The sequence below is a fragment of the Setaria italica genome, chromosome VIII (genome assembly GCF_000263155.2).
Source record: "Setaria italica strain Yugu1 chromosome VIII, Setaria_italica_v2.0, whole genome shotgun sequence".
Taxonomy (NCBI): domain Eukaryota; kingdom Viridiplantae; phylum Streptophyta; class Magnoliopsida; order Poales; family Poaceae; genus Setaria; species Setaria italica.
Genome location: NC_028457.1, coordinates 24,248,386 through 24,260,158, shown reverse-complemented (window position 1 = coordinate 24,260,158; position 11,773 = coordinate 24,248,386). Strand labels below are relative to the sequence as shown.

At 43.0% G+C, this 11,773-nt stretch overlaps 2 protein-coding genes across 2 annotated transcripts; both read left to right on the top strand.

The window, feature by feature from the left end:
- Positions 1–3,318: 3,318 nt before the first annotated feature.
- On the top strand, positions 3,319–3,723 carry LOC101782662. Its single transcript, XM_004980455.1, has one exon. It carries the CDS (start codon positions 3,319–3,321, stop codon positions 3,721–3,723), a length of 405 nt encoding a protein of 134 aa, XP_004980512.1.
- A 7,325-nt stretch (positions 3,724–11,048) lies between these two features.
- On the top strand, positions 11,049–11,432 carry LOC101782256 (protein TAPETUM DETERMINANT 1). The gene has a single exon (XM_004980454.1). It carries the CDS (start codon positions 11,049–11,051, stop codon positions 11,430–11,432), a length of 384 nt encoding a protein of 127 aa, XP_004980511.1.
- The last annotated feature ends 341 nt before the right edge of the window (positions 11,433–11,773 follow it).

Below are 11,773 nucleotides of genomic sequence, written 5' to 3'. Positions count from 1 at the left end.
TAATACTTGCTGGTCTCCTCTCAATATCACTGGGGTCATCTCACCTGATCTTATAATACAGCGCTTCGCACACAGTAAAACCCTCCAATTTCTCATATTCCTCACCGTGATAGATGATACAGTCCTTAGGACATGCATGTATCTTTTGTACCTCCAAACCCACAGGGCATGCAACCTATTTTGCTTCGTACGTTTAGGATGATAATTCGTTCCCCTCAGGAATCATGTTCTTTATGATTTTCATTAACTCATCAAAACCCTTGTTAGAAACTCCATTGTTTGTCTTCCATTGCAGCATTTCCAATGTGGAACCCAACTTTTTGTACCCCTGTTTGCAATCTGGGTACAATAATTTCCTATGATCATCTAACATACGCTCGAACTTTTTTGACTCCTTCACATTCTCGCAGTCTCCCTTTGCATCTCACAACACCTGACCTAGATCGTCGATAGGACCTTCTACCTCGCCCATCTCTTTTTCAGCCTCGCCCATTGGAGCATCTGCAAAGGCACCTCCTTGAATCCAGTTAGGAATGTTGTCATCTTCTTCTTTATCGTCATCATCCATCATAACTTCTCTTTCCCCATGCTTGGTCCAAACAAAATAGTTAGGCATGAATCCAAAATTGTATATGTGGACGTGAATAGTCTTTCTGGATGAGTAATCCTTCTCATTTTTTGCAATCTTTGCATGGACAACAAATGAAACCGAACGACAGTTTGTTGGATTCTACCTGATCGAGAAAACCACGCAAGCTATTAATGTACACCATGGAACATTTATCTGCATTGTACATTCATTGCCGATTCATCTGCAAAGATTACCGAACCAAAGACATTCTGACCATCCATATAATTATAAATGAAACATAACAAACTTGATACAAATACCATTAAACTCAAATGTTGCTAAAATTTTAGATAGAAATACAAAAATTTCAATTTCAGGCCCAAACAACATGATACACTACAATAAACTCAAATGTTGCTGAAAGTTTAGATAGAAATACACAAATTTAAGTTTCAGACCCAAAAAACATGAGACACTACGACAAACCATCCACTTAGTACTATTTGGGAGGACTTTAACCATCCTTGAATGGCGAAGACGAAGGTTTCGCTGACCCAGCCTCATCCTATGGTTTATTTGTGCCTCCTGCAATGGTAGTACTAAGTGGACTTGAAACACCTGGGACTGGCAGTGGAGCATAACGACCACCAAAAGAAGGTTCCTAACCCACACAACAGCATCTTCATGATATCTTTGCAAATACCGAAGCATTGCTTTCTCCCACGTGCTCATTTTCTTCGGCTTATCATGAGGGCCAACTATGGTTTTCCCCTTTCCGCGAGAGGAACAACGATCACCCCCACCATCGCCATTACCTCTAGCAGCATAAGCCATTTCTGTGTACCACAATTTATTTAGCTCATATTTGCAAATGACTAAACTATGTCTGAATTATATATTTTTCCCACAATTTACTTAGCTCAAACATAACATACAAATGAAAAAATTTCTCCATTGTAGCTTATTCTAAAAATGACTAATTACGTACCTCTATTTCATCTTATTATATCTATGTAAATTTATCTTGCTCACATTTACCATTATTTATTTATCTCATATTTGAAAAATGCCAACTATGGAATTATTCCTCTAACCTCATATCAATTTATTTGACTAATACAAAACATTGCATCCAAAAATTTGTAGCTTATTCTAAAAGTCATAAATATGAGCTCTAAATAACACATGCATATAAATGAAAAATTACTCCATTGTACCTTATTCTAAAAATCATAAATTACTCTAACTCTAAAGCATAAAACTTAGTATACTAAACATGTATCAAGGAACGATGAAGTTTCTAACCTTTAGAACACTTGAATGAATGAAATCCCACGAAATGGTCTTCAATCCGAAAGCACCTCCCCTATGGCACCATTGATAGGATGAAGCTCGAAATGTGGTGAATAGCTCGGGTAGGAGGAAAAAGGAGGTGGATTATAATCAGCACTAGTGTGCTGGATGAAAGGTTCTTTCCCTAGTAGTGTAGCTAACTAGTAGTTGCCAATGGAGCCAAACGGGATCCGAAGGGCGGGATGATCCGACCTCATCATCTGCTCAAACAAAACAGAATAAAAGAAGAATAATGGATTTGCTTTTAAAATAAAAGAGAAATTGGTCCCCTTACAAAAAGAAATAGGAGAATCAGAATTGATCTGCTTTTTAGTAGTAACCAGCATTACGCAATTAACCTTTCCAAAATCAGGACGAATTATTTAGGATTTAAATCTAAAATAAAAGACAACACTACTAGGGAATGGACCTTTCATCCACGGTCTCAGTACCGGTTGAAATTAGACCCGGTACTAATGTGAGCATTAGTACCGGGTCTAACGGATAATCCCCAGGAGGCCCCCATCACCCCCTTTAAAACCGCGTAGTACCGGGTGGAGCCTCCATCCGGTACTAAAGCTCCCATCCGCACCTCCACCCCTCCTCTCTCTCAGCCGCGCGCTTCTTATCCTCATTCAGGCACACTTCTCTCTCTCTCTCTCTCCCGCCTGCTCCCCTCCCCTCTCCTCCCTCCCCTCACACTTCATCTCCTCCGAGATCCTCTGCCTCCCCTCCCCTTCCCCCTCCGCTCGCCCCTCACTAGCGGTGAGGAGCAGCGGCGGGACGAGGTGAGGCGACAGTGGGAGCAACGGCGACAGGGCGGAGGGTGACGGGGCGGAGGAGGGCAGAGGGTGGTGAAGGGCAGGAGGCGGAGGAGAGCAGGAGGGCGGATGAGGGCAGCAGAGCGGAGTAGGTGGCGGGGCAGAGGTGGGTGGCGGGACGGAGTAGGCGGGGCGGAGGAGGGTGGACGGCGGCGGTGCGGGGTTAGGCGGCAGGAGGCGGGGGCTGGCGGCGGAGGGGGCCGACAGCTGGGCGGCGAGGGGGTGGGGATTTTTCTTTTTTTAATTTTTTATTACCTTTTTAGTACCGACCCCTTTAATATTGAACTAGCAGTTACATAACCAGTACTAAAGGGTATTCCATCCAGTACTGAATTTGGATTCCCCAGTGGTGCAAGTTTTTATGTGCTTGGGCGATTAAAGAAATCATTGAATCGGCCGTAATCATCATGGAGCGCTGTGTACAGACATACAGAATCAAAACAAATTAATGCGTGTATTTATCTCATAGTTATCTCCTTCCATATCCCAAATCCCCCTGGTTATATAATGGCCTATAGCACACCCATTTCATTCGCATCAACAGCAATCCTCTGCCTCGATTAAGCAGCATCAAAAAAAAAAAAGCAGAGAACCATGGCTGCCAATGCCGGTGTCCTCCTTGTCCTCGCCGCCGTAATCTTCTGCCATGCTCGCACGGGCAACGCGCAGCAGATAGGTGGCACCTGTCACCTATCTGACATCAAGGTCACGCAGGAGAAGACGGGGAATCTCGTGCAGGGGCAACCGGAGTACCGGGTGACCTTCGAGAACCTGTGCGAGTGCCCGCAGGATTACGTCGACGTCCACTGCAACCGCCTGCCCAGCCTCGAGCCCATCGACAGCAGGCAGATCAAGGTGATGGATGAGCTCTGCATGCTCGCCACGACCCTGTTCAAGGGCTCGAAGATCTCCTTCACCTACGCCTGGAAGACGCCGCAGGACTTCACCGTCGTCAGCGCCACTTCGCGGTGTGGCGAGGGGACGGGTCGTAGAGCCTAGAAGGTGCCTTGGGGATGGAGGAACAATTAGCAGTTGTTAAATTTCTTTGTATGATTTCAATCCATGTGTATTATTCTCCGAGTGTGGTTTCTTAATAAAATCATTACACAGACATTACGAAATGGAGCGAGTAATAGCTTGATTATGCTTAATTAGTTGTATCAGCCATGACAATTCTTGAAAATGTATACCGATACATTACATGGGTGATGCACAATTGCCTTTAATCTTTCTAGTGCCAATGATGCCATTACTAGCACGATGTGGCGGGGCTGTTTGTTGATCTTGATATACCTAACCATAACGCGGAATTTGCAGGCAAATTAAATAGCTATTTTGAATTTAATAAATCCTCAGCGACTCATTTGCAAATTAATATTCCTGCGACGACATCACCCTAGTTATGGGATCTTCTACATTGTAGCGCCTTGTTGTTGCAACTTGCAGGACTTCACCTTCGTCAGCGCCATTTCGTAGTGTGGCGAGGGGATGGGTCGTATAGCATAGTTGATTATATTTAACTTTCTTTCGATGGTTTAAATCCATAATGTTATCCTCCTAGCGTGATTTTTAATAAAATTGTTATCCTCCTAGCGTGATTTTTAATAAAATTGTTTCATAAAACATTAGTAGGAAATGAAAAGAGAAGATTGATTATGCTAACCTGTATCAGCCATATCAACTGTCAAGACTTTTCACTAGTAGAGAACTGGCCTTTAGTCCCGGTTGGTAGGGTGCATATCTCCCGAAAATCCATCCGGGATAAATCAACCGGGACAAAAGGGGGGTCTTTAGTCCCGAGTCCTTCAACCGGGAGTAAAGGTCACCCTCTAATCCCGGTTGGTGGACTAAAGGGTCTGCCACGCCACGCGCGGGACAGACCCTTTGCTCCCGGTTGGTAAAAGCAGTCGGGAGTAAAGGGGGTTCTCTTTTAGTCCCGGTTGGCTTTCAAACCGGAACTAAATGGCGCCCTGCATGGCTCCTGAAATTTTCATGCATCACGTACGTAGTACCGCGGCCCTTTTGTTAACCTTTAGTAGTTGAGACTTTTTTTATAATGAAATCAACTAGTATTTAAACGAATGAAATTTGTAATTATACAATTACTATATATATACAAAATTCATATACACAATTCAACTAGTATAATGAAATCAACTATATATACAAATCGATCTTAGCGTGTATTATATATACAAATCAAACTATATATCTATAATCTTCCCGTCGAGGTGTTGCTCGGAGCGTCTAATTGTCGTCCATCGTAATAAAATTCTCCTTGTGGATTTACCACCTCGTCCATTAGGAATGCAATGAGACCTTCACATATTGCCGCTACTCTTTCTTTCTTCAAGAGTCCTTGTTGAATATTTAACATCTATAATTTGAAAATTTGTGAATGTTACACGAACAATTCAATATAAGGAGCTAGCAAATAATTAACTAGTACGTACTTTAAAGTTATGCGGCGTCATCTTTAGTTCCTTGGGTCCACTCACAAATATAGTAGCCACATAGATTATTCCCGGGTTCCTGTCTTAAACACGTAAGTGCGGAAAAAAATAAGTTATGAAATATTCGTGTTATACAATGTACTAAATGTGCAGACTTCATACGTACCGGGAAGTCTGTGTTCCATGTAAGGTTTTCTTTGAATGGACCTTTGTGTGTCTTTATGAATTATTTCCATGCACTGCGAATTAGAATAATGAATGATATAGTGTAACAGGGATAAAATTTAGGAAATAAACTTTTGCATAGAGATAAAGGTCCAGAATTATTACAAGCCTAGCATGTCTTACATGTCTTGGTACTCCACCGGACCTTTCCTCAACAAATCGAAGACAGTGACGTAGCTTCATTCAGGCTCAATTATAATAAGGATCCAGTGGAAGCTGTGTACGTAAAATGTTCATGCATATTAGAGCTAACTAACATTAATCAGGTAAGGAAAAAGACAACGAAAGTAGACGGTATACACACACTTACTTGAAGTTGTATGGAAGTAGTATGAAATCCTTGAATTTTTGTTTGTCTAGGAAATTGTATACTTCCACCAAGGTTTTTTCCTGTGATAATTATATCTGTTTTTGGTTAACTACGGATGGATCCATGAAGCCAATATGTAGGTATGTCTCTCGTCGACACATCTGAATTAGCATCCTACATAAAATGGAAGACGAAGTTAGTACGGTGACGCACGCAAAAAAAACTAATATGAGCCAAAATTTACATGTAGAGATAAACGAACACTTACAGATACCAGGCACTGATCAGAGAGACGTCCAGGGCATCATGATGGTACACTTCGTATATATACTGGAAGTGTAGCCACAGAATTTTCTCGCCTTCGTCGTAAAAATCTATCGGTTTTACCTTAAGGCCCAACATCTCCCTCAAGTCAGCCGACACCTTCATGTACCATTGATGGAATTCGTACATGTTTGTTGACAGCTTCCGTACCAACTCAGGCCTTACTAGAGATTTGCCTAGCTCAAAAGTCCATCTCGGCTCAGGGAGTGGTGCAGCTGGCGGCTCAACTTGCCCTAAACATTCATCAAGTCCCATACCTGTTTCTTGCATGAATTTCAATACTTGTGCTTATTGATCCAAGGGTATTGCTGCTACCCTTTGAACGTCTTTTTTTGATAAATGCCCGAGGTCGAGGACAGCACCACTGGAAGATGACTTTCCTTTCCTTTTGTCCCTTTCATCAGCCTTTACTAAAGCCCGTTCGTAGTTTGATAGTAGTGGTATTCTTTTCTTGGCTCCTTCTTCCATCCTGATAAAAAAGTTTAAATCTCTTCGATTTACTGGCGGTGGCTCCACCTCCTTTGCTTTTTTTTCAGCTTGTTTCTTGAACCACGCACTGACCTCTGCTTGGATTTCTGCCCACTTTTCTGCATGACTTATTGCCTCCCAGCGTTCCTACGAGTCACTTCAGGCTCCTTTGTTTTCTTCTTTCTCTATATTTGCTTGGAAGGTGGTGCTCATGACTTCTTTAGTGGTGCTGCAGGTTCCTTCATTGGGGCTGCTCTTAGTCCCGGCGATGGTGATCGGGGAGGGGTGTTGTTATTATCATCATCGCTCCCACCACCAGGATGTGGTGGAGATGGAGACCTTGATAGAGCAGGAAGCGACGGTCCTAGAGCAGGTTGTGCAGAAGATGACGGTCTTGAGTTATGAGGAGAAAGTAGCTGCTGGGGATCTACGGGGAGCGGTCTTGAGCTCTGAGAAGATGGCTCCGTGCCGGGAATGATGATGTAGCGTTTACACCATAGAATGATCCCATGAAGCGCATCTGCCAGTGTCTTTTCCCCATCGCCTCCTGGGAGGTCGAGCTCTAGGCCTTCATATTGGCTATCAACAAGCTACTCTACACGGACGCTGGTGTAGCCAGGTGGAATCTCCATGCCATGGCTGCTCTGCCCTGCCAGGGTTGGTAACGCACTCCCGTACGCCACCTGTACATATAGCAGAAGTAAACAAGTTATTAAACTCCGATCTCGAGGTGTGGATCAATTGTCAAGATTGCATAAATATTATGTATAAGTATACCTTAATAGTGAGGTTGCCGACCGGTGCATGCAGCTCACATGTGGTGCGTTGCATGACGGCATCCACAGCGAATCGTTGCTCCTCTACGGGTAACCTGGGCGTCTGCGTATCGGGGAGCCCTGTAGAAGCACAATTGCTCAAGAGGCATTGAGAAGGGCTGGCGTAGTTTGGATTTGGCAATGCTCCAGATTGGGCCAACTCCGTAACTGCGTGGGCCACTCAACGATTGATTTCCTCCAACCGTCTTTCTCCTCGATCTGTTCCTTTCTTCGCTTACGGCTTTTGTACGATGCGCTATCGCCTCGGAAAGCAAACTTCCACGGAATGACCCCGAACTCTCGGGAACGTCCTGGGTGCTCAGGATTACCGAGGGCCAATTTGAGCTCATCATTCTCTCGGTCCACCTTCAACCTCCCAGCCTTAGAATCTTCAATGTTCTTCATAAGATGTTCGGCCTTCTCACGTATTGTCTCATTGAATGTCAACATCCCATCCTTTTGGCTCAGGGAGCCTCCATGAGCGTAATACCAATTTTTTGATCGTTCGGGCCATTCAATAGTTGCAGGTACAATTCCCCGTTTGATTAGATCTTGTTCCATCTTCTTCCATTTGGGAATTGTTGTGCCATAACCACCTTGCCCTAGATGATGATGGTACCCCTTCTGACCAGAATTTGTAGTGTTGGTCAGGATCGTTTTCACACCGTCTTCACTCCTCTTATATTCAACAAATGCCTCCTAGTGGTCCCTCAACTTTGGCGACACATTGAAATCTGGAGTTCGGCCCTTCTTAATGTAGTTGGCATCCAGCATCTTCTTGAATGTCTGGAATTGTGTAGCCATCTTCTTCAGCGTCCACGCTTTCACATCCTTTTCAATATATCCTTCGGGAAATGTGAAATGTCTATTGACATCTTCCAATAGCATATTCTTTTGTGTCTCCGGGAGTGCGTACGGATTAGTGCTTTTGCCCTTCCATTCTCTGATGCTGATAGGCACGTTGTCCCTTATGATTGCCCCGATCTGACTCATGTACTTCTTTGCCACTTTCTCGGAAGAAACCGGCCTACCCTCTTCTGTCACTTCCGTGATGACAACCCTCCCTTCCATCACCTTTGTACAACCTCGAGTCTTTTGCCCTTTCGTCGATCCAGAGGGCTAACAATTCAAGATTCGTTAATTAGTACGTAGTATTAACGGTGGCGTCAAACAATACAAATTCTATATATACCTCACCGGAACCTTCCGCCACGGCAAGGTGTTGCTGGGGCTCATGCCCTTCATTCCCATCGCCGGACATGTTGAGGAACATGTCCGCCTGGGTGCCCTCTTCATCAGTGTATGATATTGGAAGGTTGTCTCCACTACCATCACCAGCAATCATCTGCTCCATGAGATACCTTGCGGTCTTGTCATCTGCCATTTCAACTATTGATTGAAACATACATGGAATCATACATGATAGTCATGAATCATAGAAATCACCTTAGTTACATGTACGTAAGGGTATATACATGAAATCATAAAATAACATGAATCCCACATCTTTGCGTCAGATGAAGTCTAAGAGAATTATGAGCATGGCAAACCATTCTTGTATCAGTGGAATCTGCTGGAGAGCCCATGAGAACTGAATAAGCTGCATCGATGGACCATGACCGCAATGAAGCAAGGCATTCGAGGAATCACCACGCGTGTCCCATAAAAGTTTTTCCTTGGCATTCTCGATTACAAGATTGTGATCGATTTTGAGGATTTGCACAAACTTTACCATCATCAACACCTCAACGTGAATCTCATTACCGTATGGTGCTTGTAAGTCCACATGTACTGCATACACGAGTTTTACATACATACTTATATATTTTATATGTCAAGTACCTGAGCGCCTACCTATTCTGCAGGATGCAATGGAACGAGGAAGAATTGATGAACGATAGTTTCAAGATAGCGTACCTTGACCCAGCACGAATTATCGAATTGATGCACAAGTTCAAATTGACATAAACGGTCAAAGCGCAAATGGAAGCAGCACAGACACAAGCGAAGAAAAATGCTATAAATGAGAAAGTCCACAAAGATGAAATGCACAAAGTGTCCGTGTACATTGCAAGAGTAATGAGGAGAAAGGCTCACAAGGATCATATCATGGTAGCTTACAATTTTCGGTAAGCTAGCTAGTTTAAATTACTATTTATATACTTGGTGCTATTTAATGCTGTCTATAATATAAATTATTCTAATATAATGTAGAGACCACTAGATTTGCATCATTATTTACCACAAGCATGGACAAGCAGTGGTCCTCGACTCAGCCAGATTTAGCAAAGATAGTTATAAGGAATTCATAGGCATTATACAAAAGTAAGACATTCCTTGGCAGTACTTTTATGCATGTTGAGATTCTATGCACCTAAGTTGTATTACTAACTCTTATCTTTATATCCTCAAAGTGCATACAAGCTTTACATAATGAAAGGCGGGGAGTGCCCTGAAAATAGGAAGAAAGCTATGAAAATAATATATCAATGATTTGTAAGAACATAAAAACTTGGTTTCTTTTCATATAATGTAGACTTGTCATTAATAACAACTCATCATTTTCTATTTGTGTGCAGTGTCACAGGCAACCTCCCGATACTGCGCTATGCGGATATTACGTGTGCAATTTCCTCAGAAATAATGGGAGGTACCGGACAAACTATGAAGACATAAGTCTTTTATACACTACCATCTGCTAAGTTCCTAGTGGTAATATATCCTAATCTTCATGTACTGTATACCTGATGCCTAGGATCCCAAATCACCAATCGTCACTCCTAGAAGGTCAAATCAACAACATTTGTAGGGACTTGGCGAGGTTCATACAACGCGAGATTTATTATGAGGATGGAGAATTCTTTGATCCAAATAGCGTGTTAATGGTGAACGAATGCAAAGGTCTAAGATCTTGGTAGATATGGACGAAGTAGTTTTAATATTAGCATGGCAAATAATAGCTCTATTCCAAATATTGAATTATGTGAATTATTTATTGTTCAAGTTTGTTGAATAATGTGAATTATCTATTATGTACGATGCAATTTTTAATAATATTAATTATTTATTATTTAATTTTTTTGTTATGAGGTTGGAGATACATATTTAAATTTGGCAGCTAAAAACCGGTGGAAAATAGAAATTATAAATAAATCACGGAAAATAATATATAGGATGGGAAAATACTTATTCCTGACGGGTGATGTAACCACCGGCCAGCACAGAGATTTCTGTGCTGGCGGGTGGCTAACGTCGCCCACCAGCATAGAGGCTATCTGTGTTGGCGGGTGAGCACCTGCCAGCGTGCTGGCTCCAGCTTGCGGTGCTCGGCCTGCCAGCACAAATCTTTTGTGGTCCAATGATGATTTATCAATTATTTGGAAGGAATTAATGATATGATAAGAATGATTTTAGCAGTTCAGGAAGGTATTAACTCAAGATATTGGTGTTCCTTATATGTAGCCCCTTAGACTAGAAAATCAAGACAATTCACGTCCAGATTATCACTACTGCAGAATGCAACATAAAACTTCATTGCATTGATATCGCCTTATGATATGATCCAGCCCCTATCCAACTCTCTTTCCTTTGGGAAAAAAAATTCTTCCTTCGAAGCGAAGAAAGAATCCAACCCTCTAGGCTATATATATGGCCATATTCACATTGTTATCTTCACACCTCCAATCAAAACAATCACATACCAGTGAGCACATGAGGAAAGAGACGGAAATGGCTTGCGCGACAAAGGCCACCATCATCCTCTTCCTTGCGTTCGTCATCTGCTGCCAAGCAGATACGGACCGCCCTGGCGCCTGTAAGCTGTCGGATCTCCACATCTCGGTGGTGAAAACAGGGAAGGAAGTGCAGGGGCAGCCGGAGTACCAGGTGACCATCGACAACCAGTGCTCGTGTGCGCAGGCGATTGTCACGGTGCACTGCGACGGCCTGCCCAGTGTCGAGCCTGTCGACGAGGGGAAGATCCGCACAGAGGATGGCGGGGTTTGCCTCGTCAACGACGGCTTGCCGATCGCTAAAGGATCGCCCGTGGTGTTCACCTTCGCGGGGAAGACGGCGCCCGATTTCGCGCCCACCATGGCCGTGCCGCATTGCTGAGAGATGAACTGTCGTGCAGTATCAGGGAAAGGATAGGAGTGCAAACATAGATGATGGATAGACTGTGATTGATGCTTGTTTCCCTAGCTATTTTACTTGATTAGCTGTAAGGAGTAATAATACAATATCTGTGGAATTTTATTAGAAAATCTCGCAATACTGACGCTACAAAATTGTTTTATACCATCTCTAATGTTTTTTTTTGCTGAATTTATCTAAGTATTCCACGCTACTACAGAATCATCGATATCCACAGACCTATCCATGAAAGAAAAATGTGCAACCGGTAGAGATAAAACCGTGGAGTCAAATGAGTGAACTCGGATAGAACCGGCAGGATG

What these genes read in the sequence shown, in the direction of transcription:
- LOC101782256 (XM_004980454.1), top strand. Translation starts at nt 11,049, where the DNA reads ATGGCTTGCGCGACAAAGGCCACCATCATCCTCTTCCTTGCGTTCGTC.
- LOC101782662 (XM_004980455.1), top strand. Translation starts at nt 3,319, where the DNA reads ATGGCTGCCAATGCCGGTGTCCTCCTTGTCCTCGCCGCCGTAATCTTC.